The sequence below is a fragment of the Lichenostomus cassidix genome, chromosome 13 (genome assembly GCF_008360975.1).
Source record: "Lichenostomus cassidix isolate B80296 chromosome 13, HeHo_3.0, whole genome shotgun sequence".
In the NCBI taxonomy this organism is placed as follows: domain Eukaryota; kingdom Metazoa; phylum Chordata; class Aves; order Passeriformes; family Meliphagidae; genus Lichenostomus; species Lichenostomus cassidix.
Window position 1 is genome coordinate 12,522,041 of NC_139494.1, and position 27,212 is coordinate 12,549,252.

Genomic DNA, 27,212 nt, shown 5'->3' on the forward strand with positions numbered 1-27,212 from the left:
CTGGATCAGGAAGCCAGGCCTCTCCCAGCTCTGGCAGTCCAAGGCTGGCCTTTCCCCAGCAATTCAATCATTCCTTCTCTCCCGAGAGGAACGTGCCCCAACACCTTTGCCTTGAACCGAGCTGCATTCAGGAACCTGGGTTTGCCCACACATGTTAAAGGTACAGCTGGAGGCGAGAAGCAGGGAAGCCAGCCACGGCTCCAGCGTGGAGGAAAAGGGGAGCCCTCAGCAGAGCCCCAAGCTCGGGGCTGTGGAAGGGGGGCTGGCTGCTGGAGCAGCAAGGTGTGCCCTGACAGCCCATCACAGCTCCTTCCCAGAGAAGAACTCTTTGGAAAGCTAGCATTTGGCTTTTCAAGCCAGAATTGAGGATCTCTGGGGAGGCAAACCATTCAGAGTGGGAAGGCTGGGTCTGCCAAGGGTTCATTGCCACGGCACTGCAGCTGCATGGTGGTGATGGGATCTGGAGGCAGCGGGAGAAGGGATGGACACAGAGCCCTGGGAGCCCAGCAGTGCTGAGGGCTGTGAAGGCTGCTTGGCTCCCACCCGTGTTCTCCTTCCTGGAGGGCTGCCCATGAGGGTTTGCAGGTTTCCAGGTGTGAGCTGTTTGTGGAGCATTTTCATCCCTGCCAGTTTTTAGGCAGAGGCAGCCAAGGAGAGGAGGATGGTCTTCTCCCCCCATCCTTTTTTGCTCTTTGCATATGAAGGTGGAATTCATGCTCCTTTCAGTCTGCCCACCATGACAGGACCTCCAGGGGAAATGAGTTTCTATGGTCAGGGATTGAAGTTTGCCAGCACTGGTTTGAGAACCTCTGTATGCACAGGCCCTGTGTTATGGTGAAAGTGCAAAGGATATGGGCATCTGCCTCTGAAGAGGAGCAAACCTCTGGAGCCCTCCAGATTTCCCCTCTGATTATTATAGCATGTTTCTTCCTGCCACAGGTAGTTCATCCAATGCCAGCTGCCAGGCTAAGGAGAAGGATGCAAACAAGACATGGTAAGTAAAATAATTCCTGGATGAGCAAGCTGTAAAGGAAAAGGAAATTATTCCTGTGGAGCAGGATAAAGGCTCACCAAGCAGACAGCATGTGGGCAGTGCTCAGAATAGGGAATGGCTCTTTGAAGGGCATGAAAATCCTCACCAGAGCTAAAACCTGGAGCTGGCTCACAAGTGATGGGGGAATCATCTGATGGTAGATAAGGTAAGTTTTTCATTAAGGACACCATGACCAGGAGGAAACAACAGGAATCCTGCAGGATGAATCCTGCTGCTCAAGCCCAAGCAGACAGGGCATGATTGCAGGTGTGGTTAGTGCAGAAGAGCAGCAGGACTGGGTCAGACCGAAGGTCTGCCCTGACTCATCTCTGCACTCAAGAGCAGATGCTTCAGGGAGAAGGAGCAGAGCAAACAAGTGGTGATACTTGCCCCAGATATTAACCCAGCTTCAGACTGCATCCAGTTCAGGCACTTGTGAGCCAAAGCAGCTCTTCTGGGGACACTGGAGTTGGGGGAGAAAGAGCCTCCAGTTTCCAGGAGATCTCTCATTTCACAGGAAGGAAACGCACCTCGTGGCTGGTCAGCACTGGATGCTCAGTCTAGGAGTCCTGTGGTGGTTTTGCCCTGCTCCTGGCTGTGAAAAGCCCTGTGAGTGTCAGGTACAGCCCCAGCCACCAGGAATTGTCCTGTCAGGCATGGTTGTTGTGCCATGACTGCCCTGGGCAGCCGCAGACAGTCACCATCAGGCTGCGGTCAGGCTTGGCTTCATGCATGGGGAATTTCGGCCCCGGAGCTGATGCAGCAGAGTCTCCAAAACCCAGGCAGTAAAGGTGATTGGTGAGGTGTTTGGACAAGAAATAACAAGAGATTTGTACAGTCTCTCTCGAGTCCAAACGGAACAGCAATCAAAAGGAATATGAAATTATGAAAAATGAAGGGAATGCACGTAAAAATGTGTCCTGGGGCAAGTTTCCCAAGAATCACAGAATCAGAGTTTCTTTGATTAGGAGCATAATAGTGAGCCTGACAAAAAATGGACTCAAATGGGAAATGGCCATGGTTTATGTGGTAGGACATAAAATAGAAAGGAATGGAAGTTCTCCATGGGCAGTGCAGAAATTGGATGAATCCTGGCAGAAATAATTACTTACCGTGCAATTATCTCGGCACCAGAGCATCCGACTGAGCCCAGCTCCTGTCAGACTTCAGCATCACTGTGCAGTGAAATACTTGTCCGTCTGTCTGCATCCTCTCTCTGTCCTCAGGCCACCCAGAGGAATGCCACGGCTGTGGTTTTATGCCCCATCAAATCAAGTTAAAACCAGCCAGTAAGTTAAAAAATTAGAGGGAATGTTACTGGGAAAGACAGACCGAGCTGCAAAACACAAAGCTTGGGATCATATAAGCCATGAGTCCTGTAGACTGAAAAATGGTCTGTGCTCCAGAAGGGCTGGAGGGGCTCAGGCACCTCTGAGTGAGATGGGATGATGGCTTAGGTCACTTAAAGAGTCACTGACAAGGGATCAGCAAAAGAAAATTTTAATGTAAGTTTGTGAAAGTGCAACTTAACAGAGTTCAATGGCAACGTCCATTTTTCATTTCCTGCATGGATGAAGCATTCAGAGGAAAATTGATCAGAATCTGCTTAAAATTATTTGCATGGAGACCAGAGATACAAAAGGATAAGAGTGCAAAGAGTAAGGAAGAGCCTCCCATTGAGTCATGAGGTTCAGAGTGGACCCCCTGGCCAAACTTAGCCTCAGAGTTGACCAACAGTTTTATGTCCAAAGGCTTTAGCAGCATGGACGGGACGGGACGGGACGGGACGGGATGGGACCAGATGGGAGGGGATGGGATGGGGTGGGATGGGATGGGATAGGATGGAATGGGATGGCCAAGTATGGTGGGGACGGAGCCCCTAAAGCGACCAGGGCTCTGAGCCGCTCCGTTGCGAAGGGCAGAGCCCTCATCTGAGGGATGCGGGAGCCCCGGGACAGTGTGCCCGCCCCACCCTGCTCCGGCACAGCCTCCCCGCAGCGCCCGGCTCCATTCCCGGCCGCACCTCTCCATGCCCGGCCGCATATCTCCATCCCCGTTCACACCGCTTTATCCCCGTTTTCATCGCTCCATCCCCGGCCGCATCGCTCCATCCCCGTTGTCATTTCTCCATCCCCGTTCACATCGCTCCATCCCCGTTCACATCGCTCCATCCCCGTTCGCATCGCTCCATCCCCGTTCACATCTCTCCATCCCCGTTCACAATCTCTCCATCCCCGTTCTCATCGCTCCCCCCGCCGGCCGCTCCGCGCTGCCGCAGCCCAGCAGGGCATCGCCCGGGGGAGGAGGAACAGAAGGAGGAGGAGCAGGAGGAGGAGGAGGAAGGAGAGGAAGCGCCTCTCGCAGTTTCGGGGGCACAGGGGTGCCTGCTTCCTTCACCTCTGCCCTCCCTCTTGCCGGCCGCAGGGAGATGCGCCCCTCGGAGTGTTTTCCGCGGTATTGTCTTTTCACTGGAGTCTGGGCAAGTTTCTACTGCATTTGTCCATCTTTGAAATAGATAAGAGATTTGAAGACAAAAGGATGCTCTGCAGTGGGTATGGGCAGTTTGGAAGCTGCTCCTCAAGCCGGAGCAGAGGGGTGGAGGTGATCCTGGCACTGGGGGACACTCCCTGTGCCACACTCATGATTAGATCCCCTCTCAGCAGCAATTCTGTGTGCGCTTGAGCTGCTGTGAGAGAGACCTGTGTGTGAAATTCCCCCTGGGAATGGTACCTTCATCAACCCCACCACCCTGGGTGCCTGAACACGGTCGAAGCCCTCAGTTATATGGTTGGGTCTTCCTTTGCAGGGCTGATTTTACCAGCCTTCACACATGGAGCCCGAGGGAATGACATGAAACAGTGTCAGGGGAGGCTTAGGTTGGATATTATCAAATATCCAGAGGGTGTTAGGCACTGGAAGAGGCTCCTCAGGGAAGTGGCCTGAGTACCAAGCCTGACAGAGCTCAAGAAGCATTTGGACAACACTCTCAGGCACATGGTGTTATTCTTGGGGGTATCCTGTGCAAGCCCAGGAGCTGGACTCAGTGATCCTTGTGGATCCCTTCCAACTCAGAATTGTCTGTGATTCCATGATTCTGTGCTGTGAGATGGGTTTAATCCGTTGGTTTTCCAGTGTCCCTGTTGGCTAGAGTAGAAACGGCTCCACGTGCAGCTCTACCTTGCAAACAGTGAGGCTCTGAGTCCAAGCTGTCTCCAGGCATGACTGGAGTAGTCATGGTGATCCCTGGCTTGTCACCTTTTTCATCACCTGCATTTTGTATGTTTAAGCCACTTAATGCAGTATTTATGTCACAGTTTGTTTCTCTTACAAAAGTAAGGGTCAGGAAAACAGACAAGAAAGCACAAATCTCAACACAAATCTTTGTCTGCCCCATCTTTCCTCTCCTGAATGCAGCACATGGCTCAGTGAGTAACTGCACTGAAAAGAACCATCTCTGCAGATGCACTGTAGCACTCGGGTCACGTTGATGCTGGTTTTGGATCCAGATCTCTCTGTTATTTTTCTATTTCTGTTTTTTTTTTTTTTTTTCAGGTTTGCAAACTGTGTCCTCAGTCAGCACTAACCACAGGGAAAATTTCCATTCGGAAAGTACAGGCGAGTTCCTTTACTGCTGTGCAGGCACGGGAAGGCTCGATTTCAGCTCTAACAGGGAAAGGGCTGTTCTGTTCCACCCTTGCTGACTGTCTGGGTCTGAAAGCTCAAAGAGGCCAGCTTATTCCTCAAGTCCTGACATAACCCCTTGTATGGCATTTGCCCCAAGGCAGTGAAATTCCAGCCACTTGATACTTCAGGCTGTGACTTCAGGCTGTGACCCTTTGAAGGGTTAAGGGAGCCCAGCTTCAACCTGCTGAGCTCATTCTGATGCTCAGTTAAAGCCAGAGCAGCTACACTTTGTGACAGCACTGAGTTGGCTCCTTTAGGCTCTGCTCAGACCACTGGGACATGAGTGTTGTCCCATGGGATGGACATGGCCTTGGAGATGGATCACTTCACCTTCCAGAGCTATGATAACCAACTCTCGTGGTGCAGCCTGCTGGCTTTCCTGAGCTTGCTGGGACACAGAGCTGACTCCTGCACAAGAGGGGAAGGCAGGGGAGAGGAGGGCTGGAAAGCTCCCTTGTCTGTCCAGCAGTAGGAGGGCTGAGCTGGAGTGGGGGAGTGGAACAGGAGTTTCTGGCTGAGAGGCAGAGACTGGAAAGCAGGTTTGCACAGGATGGCTCATCTCCTCCACCTCTGCCTGCCTTCCTGTCCTCTCCCCTGCCCAAACCTTCTCTTGACAGCTCTCCAGGCCCGGAGGGAGTCACATCCAGCTGGATCTTGCAGGGGTCAGGGACAGTGGTGCCACTCTGTGTGTCAGGTCTGCCAGTTTGCAGAGGCTGCCCCATTGAGGAGAGGCTTTTGCTGTGTCTCCATTGAGAACCCCCTTAGGCTGACAGCCCTGGGAGGCAGCAGGGCCAGGTAGAATGAGTGCTGTGCTTCCAAGCAGGGGTGGAAAACCCTCACCTGGCCCCTCTGGGCAGCAGCTTTCCCACTGGGGTCAAACACCTTGGCAATGCACTGCAAAGTGATCATCTCCCATGGGATCTGCCCAGGGCTCTGCAGCCGGGAGTGACCCTGTGCAGGATCTGACCCCACAGCTCTGCTGGGAGCACAGCACATCCCACAAGGGCCTCTCAGCAGGGACCTCACAGCTGAGCCAGAGCTCTTGCAGCTTGGCTATTTTTAGCCCAAGCAAATGGTGGTGTTTATTTTCCTACTGTTGGGCCTTTTTGCCTTTCCCAGGGATTTTACTGCTGGTGACAGCAAGGGCCTGAGAGCCATGTGAGTGTCTGTGCTGGCTGCTGCAGTGACCCCATCCAATATTCCCCAAGCCCTTTACAGTGATGGGCTGTAATGGGCAGGAGCACCTCAGCTTACCTTGGACCAGAACCTTTTCTGGAGCTGGGATATCTGTGATAACAACTTGAACCCATGCATGAGGTTGGTGTTGAGGGGTACAATCCCCCTCATCAGGATGGGATGAAACAGAGGAACATTGCAGGCTGGTTTATTGTCAGTGTTTCAAATCAGTATTTTTTTATTACAGAGACTCATCAGGTTGCTCACACTGTGGCAGGAATTTAATAATATAAGGCACAGGGAACATTCAGAGGTAAAAAACATGTTCTCAGCCTGTGAGATTTAACCATCACTTTGCTCCTGTCAGGACTCTCTCTTGTAAACCAAAATCCAAATACCTTCTCCCTTCCATCCTTTGCATCCCTTTAATCCACAACAGGAAAAAAATATTACAGCCTTTCCCTCAATCATCTGGGAAACACACCTCTTTCTGGGCAGAAACATCCCTTCCAAGTCTGACACAGCTTCCTTGGGAGAGCAGGGCTGGAATTTAAGCACAGCCAAGGCAGAGGGGTGGGAAGTGCTCAAGGGCACTGTGATTTGGGGAGAGCCAAGAGCTTTATCTCACCTACAGGTGAACCACAACATCAAGGTGAGCCATGCACACCCCAGGGAACAGGTGGCTGCACCCAATCTCACACAGAAAACACGACAGCAGTGTGGTCATTGAGTGATGGCAAAGCACTTAGCACTTTCAAACCTTTATTATTCAAGAGGATTTTACAGGATGGGAATAATTTCATCTTGCTTGTTTTAAATTCTGTGCGCTTCCCTATTCACCTGTTCAATTTCTCTCGTTTTTTGGTGCCCAATAACTGCTTAATTCAAGCCCTGGGAATGGGAGGGGAAAAAAAAAAAAAGAAAACAAAATCCTACCACTCTCCATCTTTCTCACCCCTCTCCATCTTTCCTACCATGAGCTGGGTGGCCAAAATGTCACCTGCAGCTGCTCTGTTTGAGAACTCAATCCTCCTACATCCTCTGGCTCTGCCTTCCCTCGCTGGCATCTGTAACTGGGAATCAGCTGAGAGGGTTTTGCATCTGACGTGTCCAGGAACGTGCTGTTAGTGAGAAGTTAAGAGAAGTCGATCCGAGAGCGGATGCCGAGACAGAGCAGATATTTAGGACAGGAACAGTCAACGGTAAAGACAAGTAGGAGATAGAAAATGCTGGTAAGAGCATGTGGAAACAGCTGGGTGAGTAATCTAGTGGTGATAGATAAGGCTATGAATGAGGACTGTTATTTCTCTTAGCACCGTTACTACATATGTTTAGACCTATATTAGCACCTTGTTCCCAGGGAAAAACAAAACAAAACAAAACAAAAGCAGTTTAAAAACCAAAGGAAGTGGGAAGGTTAAAACATGACAAAGTTGGCAGCAGAGCAGGAAGCTGAGCATTTAGATCACAAGATCCTTGTCTATGTCCTCTGTGGAAGGAAAAGAGAGAGACAAAGTTAGGAGGCGGATGCTGCCAGGGTCCCACTGTTCCTGCACCCTCCCCACTCCCCCCTGCTTTCCTGCACCCAGGGCAGGCTGGACTGCATGGCTTCATCCAGAGTGGGGTTCTGGGGGTGCTCTTAAACCTCCCCTCCACCCCCATCCCTGCCCTCCTCGGTACTTACGCTCCTTGATGCCGAAGCAGCTGGCCCACTCCTCCAGGGCGATGTACTTGTCGTTGTCCAGGTCACAAGCCTCGAAGAAGCGAGTGGTGCAGTGCTCCATGGGGATCAGGGGAGCACGGAGTGGGGCCAGCTCGGTGTGGGACAGGTACCTGCCAGGGTGGCCACATGGTCAGGTGTTGGCCCAGCTCTCTGGTTTGGCTGCTGTCCCACTGCCCTCCCAGCATCAGCCACTGAGTGTCACGGAGGTCGAGGACTGGTGTCTGCCTTTGCAGCTGGCTGTGCTGGTCACAAAATAGCCACCAGCTGGGGGTCCCTGCCAGCTGCCCCCACCCCACAGGCTTGCAGTGTGATCAGTCTCATGCCCATCTCCAGCTCACAGCTAAGCCAGCAGCTGCTATCTCAGCTGCTGAAGTTATCCCGGGGCCTTTGGACCGAGATATTTTAGGGAGCTATCACAGAACAGTAAATCTGAGAAGAGAGAAACTCCACACCCCGGGGAGGTGGGAGCAGCTGGGGCTGGGGGAGGCCCCTCTTCCTGCCAGAGAGCTGTTTGCAGGAGGCAAAAGTGCCTCTGCCCCAGCCTGGTTTGCCACAACCCCTGCAAGATGTGCCTCTGCCACCACCCACTTGTGTCACATCTCCAGCCTGCCTTGACATCTTCTACTCCCAAATCACCCTGGTTCTTGGGCAGGAAATGGTCCTGGTGAGGTGCCCAGCCTGCTCTGCTGGTACTCACCCATCAATGGGGTGCTGGTCCAGCTGCCCAAACTGCCAGTGCACAGGGAAGATGTACATGTTGTAGTTCTTCTCGAAGTCACGGGCCAGCAGCTCCACGGTGTGGTCTCCAGCCTCCAGGCGCTTCTCATTCTCGTGGATCTTCTTCACCTGCCATAGGAAAACCCAAGGATACCTTGTCAGCAGGGAAATGGGGTGAAAGGGGCATCTTGGGAGGGTCTTTACAGGGATCCCACAGGTGATTGTGGATGGGCTCCCTGTCTGTGCTGTGGGGTGAGCTCCCAGACTCCCTCCCCTGCCCCTCACCTTGAGCTTCTGCTTCTCGGTCAGCAGGTTGTTGTCCTCGTCGCGCTCGTACAGGGTGATCAGCACGTTCTTGAGCCAGTCCCGCATGCGCAGGGGGAACTCGGTCAGCTCTGTGTCCAGGCAGGCAGGGATGACTGCAAATCATACACAGTGGTCAGTGCAGCAGCTGGACGTGCAGCCCCAGTGCCCTCCCACCTCAGCCCCGAGCCTGCCTGGACCTTTGCTGTCCCTCAGGCTGTGAGCATGGGGGCTGTGCTCACTTAGGGGTCCCTTGTCACTTACATTTGCAAGGCCCAATGTAGTCCAGGTGCAGCTTGTGTCCCTTCTTGGTTCCCTCCAAGGTGCACTTGGTGGCAAAGAAGTGGCAGGAGGAGTCGTAGGTCTTGTTGTCAGTGCCACAGACCTGCACAGGAAAGGGAGATGCTGTGTGAGAGGCAGGGAGAGCCTCCAAATGAGATGTTTAACTTGTTTCATGGGGCAGGAATGGCTTCTTGATCACCACCAGATGGGGACCAACCATCCTGACTCTGTGTCCATCTGTCACCATCTCTGGCAAACCCATGTGGGTCCCTCCCTGTCCTAGGCCACCAAGCAGCTCCTGCCCTCACCTTCTCGAAGACGCCGGCGGTGGCAGGGCAGCTGGAGGGGTCCTGGCACACACACATGGGTGAGTTGTTGTCATCCACCTCGCACACCTTGCCGTGCTTGCAGTGGTGGTTCTGGCAGGGGTCTGGCAGCAGGAGGGGACAAAGTCAGAGCCAGCCACATCCTCACCTCAGGTGCTCAGGGCATCTCAGCATGGAGGGAAGGCAGAGACTTCACCAGGGACAGCTCCCAGCAGCTTTCTTGCACTGGGAAGGTGTAAGGCTTTCCAGAAGTCCATGTTAGCCCTCGGGCTAATCCTGGACTCCTTTTTGTAGCCACAGTGATGGCTTTTCTGTTGCAAAGATGGGCTTACAGAGAGCCCAGTGCGGGAAGAAGCCACATGCATCTTTTGCTCTGAATGTTCATCCAGGCTGGCACTGCCCTTGTCCTACAGCCCTTCCCCAAGGAGCCTCCCACTGTTCGGGGTGGCTAAAACTCCCCCAGGCAGGAAGGGGACAGTGTTCCTGCTGGCTGGAGGGCAGGGGAAGAGTGACTTACTCTCTGCAACAATCTCCTCTACATCCTCTGTGGGTTCCTCGAACTCTCCCACCTCCACCTGGACAGGATTAGCCCCCACGGGCTCCTGCAAAAGAGGTTGGTGTTTCTGCTGTGCACACAGAGCACAGAGTAGCCCTCCATGGCTCCCCAGAGCCTTGGGGATGCTCTTCCCAGAGCAGGGGTGCTGAGGGGATGGGTGAGGAGGAGGGTCAGAGTCACCTACCTCTGTGGTGGGATCTTCAATGACCTCGGTCTCATCGGGCAGAGCCTCCTGCTGCAGGGGAAAAGGTCCATGAGTCTCATAGGACAGTCCCAAGGGGTGTGACCCACTTGAACAGGCAGTAGGGCCACCCTCAGCTTGCCCCTCATCCCTCAGGACTTTATTTGTTATACAAGAAAATCCCCATCAGCTACTCCAGATGGACAACCCCAACAGCAGAGGCTCTGCTGTCTCCTGCACTTACCGGCGCTGCCAGGGCTTTGCCTGCCAGGCAGAGGAGGAAAAAAATCCAGGCCCTCATCTTTCAGCAGACCTTGAATAGAGCAGAGGAAAAGGAGGGATGAGGAAGGAGGCCACTGTGTGCCGCTGGGCCCCAGGCTGAGCACTCAGAGAAGGGTGTTCTCACCATTTCCTGCCTCGTCTGGTCAGCATTACAGACCCACATGCTGCCTTTTCTAGCCAAAACCTTGGGCCAAATCGTGTTTCCAAGATAAATTTGTTTGATTTTGCAAAATGAGACAGTGGGGTTTAGATGTCTGTTGCTCTCCTAGATGCCTTTAGGAAAATCACAGTCAAAAGGGCTCTTTCCTTTTCTCGAGGCTTTTTTTTTCCTAACCAATCCCCCCACATTTTTCATGTTAAAAATCCCCTGATATGGGTGCCAGGTACAAGGAATGAAACTCTGTCATCTTATTTGTCAGTCAGAGGGAAAATGGAAGTGGAGGAAGGAAAGAGGCATCAGAGAGACAATAAGAGAGAGCACTTGAGTATTAAATCCCTTAGAAAACCCCTTCCCCCATGGACACAGACATCCCTAGGGATATCAGACACCAGTCCCTCATCCCCAACACCCCAAAATGTTGGAGTGTCTACTATTGTATCTCCCCTTTCCAGCTCAGCCCTGAGGGTCCCCAGGCTGGGTTTGAGGGATCCAAGAGGAGCTCCAGAGGGATGAACCCTTTGCACCCTCCCAGGGTGGGCTCTTGCAGAGCCTCTGCAGGATGACAGACCTGCTGTGAGCCAGGAGCAGAGCGCAGCTGGTGACATCCCGCTGTCCTTGTCCCCCCCGGTTCCTGTTTGGCAGGGATGAGCCCCTCTGTGTGCGGGCAGAGAGGAGCTCAGCTGGCTGCTTAACATGCCAGTGGCATCCCCGTGCTGCCAGCGAGGGCTGCCTGCTCCCTTCCGCCCGCGGGGACAGCGAGACACCCCTGTTCTCTCTCCTGCCAGCGAGGGGACATGTCCCCCTGCCAAGCTTCCCTTCCGCCCGCCCGTCTCTGCTCCACCTGCGTGGCTGGGGCATCACAGCCGCCCTGGGGCCAGGCAAAGGGAGGGATTTGCTGAGACAGAAAGTGTTGGGCAAGGTTGCTGCTTCTTTCCCAGGATATTTAATGCCACTGCATCCTTTCACTTCCATGCACAGCAGATCTCTGGGTGTTAAACCACACCAAACCTGTGCTGCCAGGACACCAACCACGCTGGGCTCTGCTTCCTAACTGAGAGAGGTTTGGCCACTCAGAGAAAATCCTCTTCCCAGACTCAGTACCTCACCCAAGCCCCAGTGGGGTGTCTGTGCAAAACAGGGGTCAGGGCATGGAGGGCAGCTTTCTCGGGATGTCAGAGGGCTGGGAGGGAGCAGTGGGGTGCTTACTGTGGTGGCATGAAGGACCTGTGCAAGAGGAGCTCTGGGGAGGGGGTGATGAGCCCTTTTGCTCTGTCGAGGCTGTGCTGAGAACTCCCTCCCTCCTCTCCTGCTGGGAATGAGCTGTCCTTTCCCCTCGCCTTGATTTATTCTGGAGGCTTCTGAGAGCTCAGCCAGCATCTGTCAGCAGAGATCACTGCTTCTTCACTCCTGGAAGGGTTTTTTGGGGAGGGAGGTGGAAAAGTACTGGTGGTTCTGGCCATCTCCTCCCTTGCTAGTATCCCCTGGCTTGTAAATGCTCCTCCTGGGCTTCTCCCAAGGGGCTTGTTTGCTTTGGAAGATGCTCTGAGGTTCAGTGACGCTCACTGGGCAGTGCCCAGCCTGCAGGAGAGGGCAGTGCATGCACATGTGGAAGGTGGCATTACGAACACAACCCCACACCAAGGCCATCTTAGATCATTTCCCCAAGCTTTAAAAAAGCCTTGAATTTCAAAGTCTGGGCATGCAGTAAGCTCAGGTCAGGAAATTACGTGTTTGCTAGAAGCCAGCAGACAGCTGGAGCTGCCAGTGTTGTGTTTGGAGGAAGAAGGAGCACGAGAAAGTCTGAGCAAACAAGCTCTGTAGAGCTGTCTTGTGCCTTAGATGGTAAAACAAGTTTGTTTAAAAAATAAAATCCTTTTGGAGGCAAAGCCTGTGCAGCAAGGACATTGCTGTGCCTGTGAGCCCCTGGCTGGGTTGCCAGTGGTCATTCCTGAATGCCTAGTGGTCAAAAGGCCTGAAATAACAGCTCAGGAGCTCTGCACACAGAGTTGCTCCAGCAGGATAACATGGTCCAAGCTGCAAGTCTCCCTCCTTGTGGAGCAACCATGGTCCTGCTATCCAAGAGGATGATCTTTGGCAGCTGGACCACAGCATGAGCTCAGCATCCATCCTTCCATCCCCCAGCTGGAGGGGCTTGGGAGGATCCCTGAGGGGCCCTGCACTGGGAATGCCTGGCACTGCTTTGCAAGAGCCCCGTGGAGGGCAGAGGGCAGCAAGAGGGGGTCCAGGGGTCATTTGGGACAGAGGAAAAGTGGACAGGGAAGAAGATTTTAGCAAGCAGGGAGTTTGGCCCTTCTTCACCCTAAAGGAATCAACAGCACTTCGCAGGATGCTGGAAACCAGCACGGAAAGGGCTGCTGAATATAGAGTAGGAGAAGCTCCATGGTCACCAGCCTCCCCTCAGGTCTGCCCTCCTGAATGCTGTGGATTGAGGAGACAACAAGGCACTTGTGGGCTGCAGGACCCATGGACTGCACAGCCTTTTAATACTTGACCCCACTTGCATCCTTCATGGGGACTTCAGCTCCCAGTCACTCTATAAACAGTCTGGGGTCTCCCACAACCTCCTCTCAATGGTTCAGCTCTTCCAGCATGGCCCAGACAGCTGCTTGTTGCATTTCACAGCCATGCCTTGAAGAAAAACCACAGTGTAGAGAGGTCTGATGCTGACCCTCAGCACCTCCATAAACTCAAAGCAAGCTGCTCCAGGAAACTTTACCATGCTCCCCCCAAGCTTGTGGCACCATTTTAAGTTTCTCCTGATGGGGAAAATACCCTCCAGTGATGCACAGAGGAGAATCTGTGCCACTGGGGTCTGTGGGTCCCTTGTGTCACCTCACACCCAGCCTGGGGGCCTTTGTGGGTTGGGAGAGGACACGGACCAGGTGGGTGCAGCCTCCAGGAGAGGCTCCATGGATGGTGGAGTGTGGTCCATGTGGCGCTGGCCCTGTCCAGGGTTGCATAAGCTCTTTGGGATGCCACGTTAGCGTGGGGAGGAGTCTCTGCCTGGACACTTTGACAGCTCCTCCCCGAGGCCACCGGGTTCACCCCAGCTGCCACCCCTGCTAACCCAGGCAAGAGGCTCCACTGCCTCCTCCCACGGCAGCCATGGAGGCAGGAATGGGCAATGGTTGGGCAAAACCCTCCCACGCCTCAGCTCCTGCCTGCATCCCAGCCCAGCAGCAGGATCTCCTGCACCCACCCTCCCTCTGCTCACTGGTCCTCAAGGCTCTGAAGGGTCTGACATTCCCTCACCTCACACTGACTGTAAAGGCAAAACTGGGCCAGAAAAAGATTCTGCCAAACCCCACTGAGGCCAGAGTTTTCAAGGTGCAGGTGGGTGACCAAGTGTGACCCCCACAGACACAAAGTGTCCCCACTGTCTGGCTCTGACCTCCCCATGCAAGCAAGACCCTCTGAGCTTTACTTGGCAGCCACTCCCAGGCTAAAATTCCATTTGAAGCCAGAGTTGTTTGCATGAGTCCCCACAGAGCTCCCTGCTGAACAGGTCCCTGCATGTCCAGTGCTGGCTCGCCCAGATGTGCTGCAGCTGCCCTGGGGAGCAGGGCAGGAGCTTGGGCAGAAGCCAGCCTGGCTCCTGCCACCTGCACAGACCCCTCACATGCAGAGGGGAGGCTCAGAAAGCCATGCAAGGTTTAGAGGGAAGTGAAATTCCCTTTAGCTCACACACACACACACACTCTCCAAGTAAAACATGGGAGCAAAGAATCTGTCTACCCCGTGAGCCCATGCAGAGTCCCTAAAGACACAGACACACCACAGCCCTGTGTAAACCTGTGAACCCACTGCCTGTGCTGGGAGCTGAGCAGCTCTGATTGAACTCAGAAATGCTCCGGATCTTACAGGGCTTATTGACACAACAGCAAGAGCCCCATCCCATCACAGCTGTGTGCTGAAGCTGTCATCGTTTCTCCAGGCTGCAGATTGAATACATAATGAAAAACAATTAAATTAGTACCAAGAAAAGCGCCTGGATGAGCGGGCAGTGGCTCATGGATGAGCCCTGTGCATGCATGTGAGACAGAATTTCGCTGTCCTGCCTGGGCTTTTCCTTTCGTGTGGACTGGACCCGAGGCAGTGTCAAAAGCAGCCCGGATGTTTCTGGGTCAGGTCCCTCCGGCTCCCGGGGGATGCAACCAGCTGATCCCACACAGCCCCTCAAAGGAGGGAGAGAATAAACTGCCCGATAAATACTCTGCAAAAATGCAAACCATCTCCAAAGTATTCCCTGAACTTGCCCTGCCGCAGCCGCTCCAGCGACATCCCTTAGAAAAGAGGCTTCCGACATACCTCTGGGCTGAGTCATGGAAGAGCAGAATGTTCTAGAAAGAGGGGCTTAGAAAAAAAGTTCGGAAAGTTTATTTCTGCTCTTCCCCCTCCCAACACCGCCCGCACCCCTGCTCCTGCTTATGTGGCAGACAATGGCTTGGCTTTAGCTGCTTCGCAGGACGCAACAGCCTTTCATTTCCACTGAAAACTCGCCTGATCCACCCTAAAAAGCGGCTGCAATTAACTTGTGTCATTTTGGAGCCATGCTGAGTTTTTGGGCTGTTTCAAGGCGGTCGTCTCTGAGGATTCGGAGTACCGGCGACATTCCCGGTATCTCCAGCTTTAAACTCTTGCTATTCGGTTTGGGTGGAAATTCAGCCCCGATCCTGTTAAATTTCCTTTTTTTTTTCCGGCTGGATGCAGCAGAGTGGAGTCCTCTTACAGAAGGGACACAAAGAGCAGAGTTAGACTGCCACGCACGTCACGTCAGCCGGGACGGGAAGGACAGCGGCTGCCTTTAAAAGAAACGAGCCCTGGTCTCCTCTGTATGGACCTAAAATTGTGCCTGACCGAACCCAAGTTCTTTAAAAAACACCCCAAAAGAGCTTTGTTCCTCCTCTCCTGCAATCTCCTTCTAACAGTCGATCAGCCGGAGTTCGGCAAGCCAGGGCAGCCGACTTGAAAGGCTTTCCAAGTTTGCTTGGAACAAAAAGCCGAGTGTCTTTTTTTTTTTTTTTTTTTTTTTTCTGGGAGAAATAAGACCGGCTGCACTGAAAAAAAATTAAAACCACTGACATGAAGTCGACAGCTCTTTTGTTCTCCCTCTGGACACTCTGGTGAGTAAAACATCACCTGCCAACACACCTCAGGCTGGGAGTAGTGGGGACTGTTTGTTACTAGATCTGATTTTCTCTGCAGGCTGGTTTGATGTGCCCTGACCTTGGTCTCACGGATCTCGCTAAAGAACTACCCACCAGCTGAAAACCCAGAGAGGAAAAGGGAAAAGAGAGAAGAATAAGGGCAGGTTAAACCTTTACAGTCAGATGCCACCAAAGCATTAAAGCCCTGGCAGAGAAATTAAGAGACAGTTTAGAAGTGGAAATGCTGCAAAGAGGAGAAAGGGGTGAAGTCAGGAGGGGTCCCTAAATGCACCCCTTGGGTGGAGAGGGTCCAGTTCCCCATCCCGAGTGAGGCATTGCGAGCACTGGACACACTCCCCGAGCTGGGAGAGAGGGTCCCGGGGCAGGACGAGGGGGGCTGTGGGAACCCCATGTCGGGAGGAAAAGCACAGCAAAGGCAAACGCGAAGCTCGGGCCATACCTCGCAGTCCCGGCAGCACGGCTGAGGGAACTTCAGGCACTTGGACAGGCTGGAGGAATGTGCAGATTTTAGAAGGAGGCAGGAGGAAATCAAAGGGTGGGCTGGACTTCCCGCTGCCGCCTCCTCCTCCTCCTCCTCCTCCTCCTCCTCGCTATCTTTCCAAATCGGTCTCCCCCTCTCCCCAGTGGGCAGTCCCGGCGGCACAGGCTGGCTCCAAAGGATAGACCAGAGAAATCAAGCGGGGCTGGAGATCCAGGGGTCGCTCGCAGGGACAGAGCAGCCCCCAGCACAGCCCTCTCAGCAGAGTCACTGTCACAGCAGCTGCCTGCACTGCTGCCACGAGTTATCAGTTCTCTGTCTCTCTCGGACTGGCAGCACGGGGGGATTGGGGAATGCCGTCTCTCTGCTTGGTTTTTGCACCTCCTAACGCCTTGACCTGCTGCAATAATAGTGTTAAATGCTGTAATTTCTCAGCGGACTAGCTCAGTAGCCGCACTGGTGTTTCCCATCCTCAGGGGAATGCAGAGGAAAGCAGGAGGGTCTTTGCTCCTCCATCCTGTCTCTGAACACTGCTGACATCTGTCACTGCCTTGTGGAGAGGGAAAGAATGACCCAGAGAATGTGGAGAATTAAGACATATCTGAAGTATGCTGTAAGTAGGCAGAGAAATGCAGGGCTGGTAGATGTGACTCTCAGCAGACTGGTCTGTCTGCTGTGGTTATCGTCCAGCAGATCTGGACTGATTGAATAAAACCCACAGCCAGAATTGCCAGTCAGCTGAATTCGGTGGTCTCTTCAGATATCACTAAGTATTTTGACCTTACAGATCATAACTCAGCTGGAGCAGCTGCCCAGCCAGAGGCAGCCAAGCAGCAAAACTGTTTGAGTTTTCCCATCTGTTCCTCTCTGTGCTCAGGGTGAAAACTCAGCTCCTCTCTCCTTGGTTTTCTCCATGGCTGAGAAGATCTGAGGTACAGCAGCATGGCCATGGCACTGCACTGCAAAGGAGAACCAGCAACCAAAAATTGCTAGTTTGGGCATCCCTTAAGAGTGTCTCCATGCTGTATGGGGCCGTCCTGAGCCCTGTGCATAATCCAGCTTCTTGCAGCTTGTGATCCTCCTGCAGCATCAAACCTCACCCTGGGGCTGTTTTCTTCCAGGGGCTGCTGGAAAGATGGTGTCTTGTGCAGCCAGCAGGACTGAGGACATCTGGGAGCCAGCAGTGTGATTGAGGATGCTGGGCGAAGGACATCTGAGACCATAGCAAAATTCAACATCATGTTTTGTCTTGGCTGCCTGGGGTTTGGGTTCATTGCTCCTGATTACTTGCTGATTTTCAAGAGGGGCTGAGACATGGACCTGGGTGCTTAACTCTTCCCACTGATGTTGCTGAGGATTTAGATGTCAACACAGGGCCTGTGACCACCTCTGGGCTGTCCTGGCTCCTTGCTCTGTAGGATGCCTTTGTGTCTGTGGTTCTGTATCAGCTCACTCCTCATCTGGCCTCGCAACACTTCTGCTGCATGTGAGAGATCAGATGTAAGACTAAACATCTCATGGCCAAAAAGGAATAAATAATAAACAGAACTGAAAGGGAAAGCAGAGGGAAAAGATAGGGGAGAGGTTCATGGGAACCAATCATCACTTCCCGGTGAGCAGGTCAGTCTCTGTGATCAGGAAGCTGAGGTGGCAAAGAACAAAAGAAGAAAATCTTCTTCACCCATTTCTTTACTTGGCTTCACATTTCCCGAAAGCCAGCCCTGGGTGCTGATATGTGGATGTTGATATCACTCACAAAGACATCCACAGACATTCCACGTGACCCTCCCAGGTCCCTGTAGAGGCTGGATTTGTGATGGTGTCTAAGACTGCATGAGTCCTTCTAATGCAACCAACTAGAGCAAATTCTCCTCCCACAAGTGTCCATAGCTCCCAGATGCAGTCCAGTGCCACTCATAGGTCCAGTTTGGCTTTAGAGGTCACACATCCCCTAAGCCTGAGTTTCATTTGCTTGTTTCATGTCCCGAGGAGTTGAACACAGCTGTTGGATGCTCTCTGCAGTGGATTAGTCACGGCTCGCATTGAAATTGTACCACTGCTGGTTCTTCTCCTAAGGAAAAAAAAAAAAGACATCTGGAAAAAATTTTAGGGAAGAAAAAAAAAAAAGAAGAGAAAAGAAACCACGACTTTTCTAACTGACAACGTGGCAATTGCTCTGCACTGCAGGCTGAAGCTAAGCCCTCTACTAAGGGCTTAGACAAATGATAGTGCCACGGAGATAATTATAGCAGGGATTTCTTTATGGATGTGGTGGCTTAGACCCTGGGTCTGAGCAAAAGCAAAAAGCAGTGATGCAGTCACATCTGGAAATGGCCCCCAAGCTCATCCAGTGAGCCCAGGGGGTGGGAGTGAGGGCTGCTCATGGTGCTCTGCACACATGGTGGGGAGAGCTGGGTCCTGCATCTCGGGAAGGTCACACTGCCAGGCATCAGTGGTGGGATAGAGGGGATCACATGGAGGGAGAAAGAAGAGCCTGGAGCAACTGGCTGGCTCTTTACACTCAGCAGCTTTAAAAAGCTCCAGAAATGACTGAGAGCTTGCAAAGGAAGTCCTGGAAAGTCTTTTATAATGGGGTCTCTTATAGTGGGATCATCAAACAGGAGATTTTGGTGTCAGGCTGCCAGGAAGAAAACTGGACCTCACACATATTTAGGTTGTCTTAGGCCATCTGGGGCACTGGATGGGCAGGAGATTGCCCAAGGGGCCTCATGAGGCCCTCATGATCTCCTGACCATGTGCCAGTGGAGTGCTTTGGGCACAGCAGATGAACTCCAGGGCTCCTGGTTCTTACTCCCAGCTCCGGTGACTGCACAAACTCCAAGGGAAACAGCAAACAGGACAAGACCCTTTGAGGCTTGAGCTCATTTTACAGCAAAGCCAAGAGGTCTGGAGGGGTGAGGTTTGAACTCCAGCTAACCCCTGTTCTAAATCCAAATTTCTTCATCCTGCTTTAAGCCAGGTTGGGCAGATCTGGGCTGGCGTGGTTGAGAAAACCCTGATGTTTTCCAAGAGGGGAACAATTCTGCTGTAAGAGATGGAGAAAAACACGAATGAACAGCTTTGTGGGAGTGATACAAGTGTGGATTAATAATCCTGTTGTCTCCTGCTCACAGATCTGTCAGTCTGAGGAGCCTTTCCTTCCCTCTGCTTTGGGAGGGATTCACTAATGAGTTTTTCTCCAGAGGATGTGTCTGCACTAATTGCTGGTGGATGCTGCTGCAAAACAATGAACCCAAAGTGCATATAAATAAACAGGATGCTCTGGAAGCACTGTGGGAATGTAATTTGCTAAGTCTTCATCCCTGGATGTGTGGCTGAAGGCTGAGCTCCTCACAGGTGCAGGGCAGTGTGGGGGAAGTCGATGGCTGCAGGGCTGGGAGCTCAGCACCCAGCTCAGGAAAAGCTGAGAGAGACCAGTAAATGCAGAGCAGACAGGAATCTGCTTATCCAAGGAATTTCCCATCTCTCCTGCTCTCTGGGAATGTGTCAGCTGGAGGGTTTCTGTTTTTTTCCATTTCAGAAGCAGATCAGAGGCAGAAGGGCTGCTCTCTCTGGGCTTGCACTAAGCAGATGCAGGGCCACTGGAAGCACCATCTGCACAGGGCAGCACAAACTGTTCTGTGGACATGCCTGAGTGTCTCATGCAGGACAAGGAAGGACATGGGATGGGACTCTGCCCCTGGGCTAAGGAGGAAGACTGGTTCAGATGGAGCAGGCTGACACTCAGGGTCTCTTCCAATGCCTGCACTGAAGTGTGGGTCAGGAGTAGACAGAGAAGGAGGAGGGGATGCCATTGCAGGTTCTCAGCTGTAATCTAGAGGCCAGCAGGGCAGGGGATGGAAAGCCAGCTGTGCGTGGCTCTGCAGTGAGTCATGGCCTGGGAGCAGAGTTAGAAAGTAGGACACGCTTACTGAGAGATGTCTTGTTCTTTCCACGATGTGTGTGTGCTCTCACAGCTGCCCCAGGGTTATCTGGTAGAACCTTCCATGCCCCATGGGAGGATATCTACCTCTTTACCCTGACAATTATCATCTCACTTACTTGGAAATGTGTGGGGCTGCAGGCTTGGGAGAAGCCTGTCTGTCTTCCCTGAAACCAAACAGGCCAAAGAAGCAGGGGAATAAAATACATCACCTTCCTAAGCCACGGTGCAAGCAGGGAGCTCTGTGTGCTGCAGCTGCTCCTGCACAGCCCAGGATGCTGCTCATGGGATCACATCTGAACACCCAGAGAGGGTGGTAGGTAGAACCCCTCTGGCTGTAGCCCCACACAGTGTCCCTGTGGCAGAATCCCCACAGCCCTGCCTGGAGACATCACACCAGGCACCAGCAGACAGGACACATCCTCAGCTGATTTGAAACTCCCTAGCACATCCAGCCTGGCTGAGTTTGGTCTCAGTCCAACACCTACAGTATCCAAAGAACCTGATTGTCTGTCCCAAAAGGCTCTCCCTTGCTACAATGGGCTACTCCCTATTAGTCCTGGACATGAGGATGTTGTGTGCCTGAATTACACTTGGGTGTCTCAGCCCAACTGTGCCGTTTCTTGAGACTTTGTGCTGGAGCTGTGCCTGTGACTTGCAGCAGGTGGAATAAAACTTTCAAGGGGGAAGTGCAGTGAATGCTGCTAACTCCAGGCAGTCCCACCTTGCTCCTGGTGTTTACCTGTGATGCACTTTTGAGTCCTCTTGGGCCTGACAGATGCGGTTTGGCAGCTTTTGAAGGATATGAATAGAACTGCTGGAGGAAATAAACAGGAATCCACTTTCAAGCCCCTGGGACATGTGGGGAGAGGGGAGCTCCTGGGCTGCAGTAACAGCTCTTTTCCATGGAGAAACAGTCTAAAAGGCACCTTTGATGGGAGTACCCAGGTGAAGCTGTGCCAGCTCCAGAACATCCAAATGCCATCTGGAAAGCAGTGGCAATAACCACAGGTGAGGAAAAGACCAGAAAGGTAAAATCCAGGGTTCACAAGGCTCTCTGGAGCCAGTGGCATTTGGTTTTTTGTGTCATGAGTGTGAGGTCCTCTAAGAGAAGCTTGATTCTCAGATGAGTTGGCTACTTACCCCACAACCCTTTCTAATTTAATCAGCCAGACAGCCTTACATCTTGGGGATGAAAGCAGTAGTTTTCCTGGGCCATGTCTATGCTGGAAGCCCATTTAGAAGGCTCCCCTTTGGGAACGTGATGCACTGGGCAGGCTGGTGAGTGTCCAGAGTGCCCAAGTGATGGGGCAGAACTGCCACAGACTGGGATTGCAGCTGAGGCAAATCAGGCAGCAGGGTTTGGTGTCCTCAGCACAACTCGCTGTCCCCAGGACCCCAGCAGGTGAGAACATGGGCTTTTAGTGAGGGCTGCTTTTGCTCCAGGCTTGTGCATTGCTGGAGGCAAAGAGTAGGAGGGAAGCTGGCCTTGGGGAGGGCAAGGCACGCTGGTGACAGGAAGGCTGGGATATGAGCTGAAGTCTGGAAAGTTTAGCAGTTCCTTGTGGAGGCTGATGAACAGGACCTTAGTGTCCTCCTATTAACCCTCATTATTGGCAAAACCCTATCAAAATCTCCCCTCTCTTGGACAGCCCACTTGTGGATGAACTCTTACAGCATCCCTGGGTGGGAACTGAGCTGTGCTGGAGCTGTGGCTGCATCCAGGCAGGAGACAGTGCTTGAGGTGCCTGAGGTGCTTGGGCCTTCAGGCCAGGAGGGTACCCTGCAAGCTCTCAGGTTTTCTGCAAGAAATCCACCCCCCTGCTGCTTCCCCACCCGTTACCTTCTGCTTCCTCAACACTGGGGCTGAGCAGCCCCTGTTTACTTGTCTGGGGCTGTCTTGACCTCACTGAGACTTCTCAAGGGATACAGCAGTGTGCGATGTCTCGGGTCTGGGAAAGCAGAAGGATGCAGGATGCAGTCCCAGCACCTCTGGGAGCATGTGAGAAGGAGCAGGCGAAAGTTCGAGCATGTGCCAAAGTCACTGTTTCTATTAATAGCCTGTGCCTAGTGCTCTGATGTCACTGACTGAACACTTAAGAGATGCTAAAGCGAGATGCAGCACAGCCATGCACAGACCGAATGGACACTGCTCCACAAATAACTTTACTTCCCCAAACAACTCTCAGCTGAGCCTGCACGGATCCACCCTGAGAATCCACATTTTTCTGTCTGTTGCTCTGACACTTTCTGCTCGAGCTGAGCTGAGAACAAGCCCTGGCTTGAGATGTACCAGAAAACTGAGCCAGGCTGGCGGATGCAGGAGGCTCCATAAACAGGGTGTCCCTTAGAGGAGACAAAATGGGATTGGTTTTGGCAGCATGCATTTGGAAGGATGGGGTGCAGAGGAAAAAGCAGCTGTGTTGGTGCTTGGTTGCTGACCGGGATTACACCACCATAGCCAGTCACAGGCAGCCTTAGAAGCTGCCAAAGAAGATAGTAGGGGAGACAGGAGGAAATATTTTTTGACAAGACTTTGGGTCAGGATGTCTTGTGAGCCTGGGCCATCCCTGCCGTGCTGGAGCTGTGTGAAGGGCTGTAGGGTCAGTGCTGGGAGCCACTCTGGGATTTTACAAACACAGTGACTCTGGTGATTCTGTGATTTACAAACACAGCCACTCCAGGCTAACACCAAGCACAAGCACTGACCTCCACACCATCTCTGCTTGCTGCCTCCCTTCAAATCATCTCCTAGTGTACTTTTGAAGCACTCTAAGCTCCCCTGTTCTGCGTGAATTTTCCTCTGGGGAGTTCAAGCTCCTTAAAATCTTCCTGTCTTGAGCAACTCAGATGTTATAGCCCTACATTAATATTCTGCCCCTTGTAAGGGCTAGTCAGTAGAGGAATCATTTCCATCATTTGTGTGGAGCTTGATGGAATTTCACTGATCAGGGAATAAAGAAAACCCAGGAGGACACAACCCCTTTAGTTGGATGAAAATACAGCGGACATATGTGGGCAGAAAATACCTCATCCATCAGTGCTTCAGTGTGAGGAGTTCTGGGGATCTCAATTTAGCCCTGAAGCTTGTTTACTTCCCTTCAGAAAACCACCATCCCATTTGGCCGGGGTTTGGCAGGAGTGGTGCTGTGGGCAGGAATAGCTGGGCTGTGGGAAGGCTCGGGGCTGATGCTGCACCATGTCTGTGGGCTTGGGGCAAGGTGGGATGTGGGCAGCCCCAAAATAGCGAGGTCATGCAGGGCCCTGAGCAAACGCTGTGACTTTCCATCCTGTGCCTGGCCCAGAGCAGGGTCCCTCCCTCAGGACCTGCTGCTAAAATTAGCAGTGTTTCCCCATGCTGTGTGCCCTGCATATGTTATCAACAGCTGTTTAAGGGGATGGAGGGACAAGAATCACAGTTCAAAGTCCCTTTTGAGATTCTATTTTATGGGAAAAGCAGAGAGAGAAAAATTCTTCCTGAAATGGGGGCTCTGGGAAGAAAATATTGGGCTCTATGCTGTGTGATGCTGCTGTGAGACTGCTAATGAACATTAATTGTATCAGGCATCTGCAAAGACTAACCAGAAAATTACAGAGGTGAGACACAAGCACTGGTGATGTCACCCACCAGTCCCTTAACTTCAGAAGTGCCCAAAGGTACCCATGGCATCCTCTCTCCTGTGCCTGCCAACCATCCTAGGGAGCAAGTCTGCCCAGGATTTACTACCAGGATTAATGGAGTGGATTTTTAATGGCATGAACATTCAAAATATTCTGTTGTTCACTTCAGGGGAAAAGGTGGGAACTGGAAAATTGAGGAAACACCAGTTTTCTCTGTGAGTGGGATGGTGCAGGGAATTGTCTGGGGCCCCTCTGGAGATACCCAGCTGCAAAACAGGAAGGAGACCACACTTTGTTTTGGGGTTATTGATGTTCACCCAGCTGGATCCAGGCGTCAAGCCTGCTGTGGGGATGTTTATCTATTCCCCTCACTAATGCACACTGAGGCTGATGACGAAGCTGTGGGCAGTGAAGGCATCTGGGCAGTGCTGAGGGAGCTTGGCTCCTGCCTGTGCCCAAGGGCTCCTTTCCTGATCCTCTCCCCCAGGCAACTCTGAAGAATCACAGAAGAGTTTGGGTTGGAAGGCACCTTTAAAAATCATCCAGTCCAACCCCCAAGAACAGAGGTCCTCACTGCCTGAGGTGTGCCTGGCCTGGCACTGATGTCATCTCACTCAAGGCTGAGCCACTCATGCTGGTTTTTCTCCAAGGCCACCAAAATAGCAAGTGCTACTGAGGGAATCTGTGCTGCTTCTGGATGGAACGTGTGGGTGAAAAGACTGGATGAGAAGTGATATCTCTTTCTGTGACCCCTCCCCAAATCAGAAAGGTCATCTGCCTTCCAGACTTTTTGGGAGATCTGTTGAAGAAACAAAGGGAGGGACTGACAGGGAGTGAGATCTCATCTCCTGGGCCTTTTTTTGCACCTCCCAATGGCCACATCTGGAGCATGGTCCCAGCCTGATGTGTCTGGGAAGGAGCTCCAGCGCTGGCCCCAGCCCAGGAGCAAGGTCTGTCCTGCAAACCTAGGAGGACCCATTGACAGGGACACTTTCCCTCCTGCTCCCCCACATCCTGTGAGGCTGAGACAGCCAGGAACAGAGGCACAATGCCAGGCGTGGGGAGCAACTCCTGGCTTTCAGTTCCATGCAGTCACACAAAAAAGTTTGCTGCTCTGGCAGGAGCTGGCAGCTCCTCTGTTGGGATTGCAAATCTGGAAATAACAGCTGGAAGTTTTCAGCATTATCATGCTCTGGGGATGAATTTTAAAACCCTCTGGCATTGGGTTGGGTCTATTGTTTCCCATGGCAAAGAGCAGTTCATGCTCAGCTCCCTTTGCTTCAAAGTGGCTCTTCAGCATTGATCCCAAGTGCAGCTCCTGCTGTTCATTGGATCTCTGGGTGGCCCACAGGGAAGGTTTGTTGGCTTCTTGCAATGCCTGGGTTGCAGCTGAGCATGTGCCGTTCCACTGGCATGCTGAGACCCTGTTTGGAGGAATTTTGAACAGTTCTCTGCCAGGGAGAAGGAAAGCAAGTGAATGGCAGGAGGGGCTCAGACACACTTAGCTGAGATGCTTTCTGGACTCCACGTTTCTAGTTTTCCTTGGGGCACACCAGGACTTGTATCTGTTCATAGCTGTTCACAGCAGAAGTGACCAGAACTAGTGGCAAAGGATGATGATCCATGCCTGGGGATTCATGTCTGTGTCTTCAGTACATGGACTCCTGGTGAGAAGCTCAGCACAGAGCCTTTAGAGTCAGAGCTGGCCTCCTGCCTTCTGAAGCTCTTGCTCTGACCATACTTTGACATATTTGACCTCGGGGCAAGGCAAGCTTGGAGGGCTGCTCCTGAAACTGGAAAGCTAAAAATCCCCCAGCAGTTGTAAAGCCAGCAGGGAGGACTCTGGATGCGCCACATCTCTGCTTTTTTGGCCTCTTCCCTGGCAAAGGACAGGCTGAATTAAGAAAGCAAACGGAGAGGAAACTGTGGAGAAATAAGAGCGGCTCTGTGAGTCGAGGACACTCTGGACTCAGTCCCGTCCCAGTTGCCCTGGAAATTGGATCGTTCCCACCGAGCTGCCTGCTTTGCTGGCTGCTACTGGGAAGGCACAAGCATGTAGCACTGGACAGATGCAGGGGAAGGAAAAACCGAAGAGAAATAGAGATGCAAATGCTGGTATCAGGGTTTTCTCCTCCAAAGGGAGACCCCTTGCCTTTGTTCCATGCCTTGGTGGGGATAATATATAATAATAAAAACCAGCTCCCAGCAGCTCAGCAGAGACCCAAAGTAAAATCCAAAGGACTGTAGGCTGCATTTGTAGAGCAGCACAGCACAAGCCTGTGCTGTGGCTTTTCCACAGAGCCCGGGACAGCCCCAGGGACACCAGGGCTGCTCCCTACAATGCCCCAGGGACCCTGAGCCCTGAAAACAGCCCTGTGTCCCATGCAGACTACTGATGCAATCGGTGGGATCACCCTGACAATAGCCGTGTGGGCTGGCTTTTTTGGAGCTGTGCACAACAGATTAAGCCCTCTGGCCCTGTTGTGATTGCCAGGCATTGTGCACCGTGCTGACATTGGCTTCTGTGGGCCAAGCTCTGCCCACAGCCCAGCAGGAGCTTTGGAGGGGGGAAAATCGCTCCATCTGAAATGGAGCAGGAGGCTACTTGCACACAGTGGATTCCTGCTCCATTCAGGCGTCTCCTTTCATTTACAAGAGGATGAGTTGTGTTTGTTGTTTTAGCATTTTCTCACCCATCTGTTGAAAATGGGTGAGCAGATCTCAGATGGGCTCACAGAGCTGGTCCTGCCCAGGGAATTTCATACCAGCTGGGAACTGTGGAAAAGTCTGAAACGCTGCAGGATCTCTCTTCTGCCTGTGTCTTGTCCCAGTGACAAGTGACAGCTCACTAGTCTGGACTGGTGAAGAGGAAACGTGAACCCAGCTCTGCAGCACCCAGCAGTGCCTGGGACGTGCTCAGGAACAGACATGATGAGCAGAGGGACAATAGCAGGAAGGGCCAGGCTGAAGGCTCCCGTCTATACAGACCAGTTTCCCTCATCCCTTCCAGGTCACCTGGGACAGGCCTGTGTCTCAGAAGAGTCTGAGGGCAGACCTGCTTCCCTCAGATCAGCCAGGGACCTTGCACTGTGTCCTGTGTATCCCACAGCCCCTCTGAAGGAGCTCCTCACTTAGCAGAGCTGCTCCCACCCACTGCCTATTGCTGCCCCAGTGTGCCACTGCCTGCAGCAGCTGTGGAGCTGTGAGCCTCAGCTCTCCAGAGCCCAATAAATTAAACCTTGGTCCAAAAGGGGCTTGGGCTGTCCTTTGCAAACAGAGGCTGCACAAAAGCTGCCTTTCTCCCTCTCGTTTGACTTTGTTTTCTCTCCCTCCCCATCTGCTTTTAGCCAAATGGTTGAATAGCTTCAGTATATACTGTGGGAGCCTAAAGCCAAAGGCTGGAGCATTGGGAAGGATGCAGAACAGCAGTGCCCTGTGGCCACTGCCTTCCGGAGGGGCTGGGAACTGTTTGCTACCCTTGCTCTGTAACCCAGCCTTGATCACCTTACTGAACCCTTGGAGAAAGCAGCTCCAAAAGAAAATATTTGTGCTCTGGCA

The 27,212-nt window shown here is 52.6% G+C and overlaps 1 protein-coding gene and 1 long non-coding RNA gene across 2 annotated transcripts; one reads left to right on the forward strand and one right to left on the reverse strand.

Moving 5' to 3' along the window:
• Positions 1-6,624: 6,624 nt before the first annotated feature.
• Positions 6,625-16,184, reverse strand: SPARC (secreted protein acidic and cysteine rich). The gene is made up of 10 exons (XM_085073763.1): positions 16,052-16,184; positions 10,226-10,294; positions 9,985-10,035; positions 9,762-9,846; positions 9,227-9,348; positions 8,901-9,021; positions 8,619-8,752; positions 8,314-8,462; positions 7,578-7,726; positions 6,625-7,382 (listed from the first exon to the last, which is right to left on the reverse strand). The coding sequence occupies exons 2-10, from the start codon at positions 10,280-10,282 to the stop codon at positions 7,354-7,356; spliced, it is 897 nt and encodes a 298-aa protein (XP_084929889.1). The 5' UTR covers positions 10,283-10,294; positions 16,052-16,184; the 3' UTR covers positions 6,625-7,353.
• On the forward strand, positions 15,483-18,241 carry LOC146431287 (uncharacterized). The gene is made up of 2 exons (XR_014854921.1): positions 15,483-15,567; positions 17,212-18,241. It is a non-coding gene; the product is annotated as an uncharacterized LOC146431287 (long non-coding RNA).
• Positions 18,242-27,212: the final 8,971 nt, after the last annotated feature.

What these genes read in the sequence shown, in the direction of transcription:
- SPARC (XM_085073763.1), bottom strand. Translation starts at nt 10,282, where the DNA reads ATGAGGGCCTGGATTTTTTTCCTCCTCTGCCTGGCAGGCAAAGCCCTG. An exon ending in TTGAAGATCCCACCACAGAG is followed by an intron (nt 9,847 to 9,984) that starts GTAGGTGACTCT and finishes CCTCTTTTGCAG; the next exon opens with GAGCCCGTGGGGGCTAATCC. An exon ending in CTACATTGGGCCTTGCAAAT is followed by an intron (nt 8,753 to 8,900) that starts GTAAGTGACAAG and finishes TATGATTTGCAG; the next exon opens with TCATCCCTGCCTGCCTGGAC.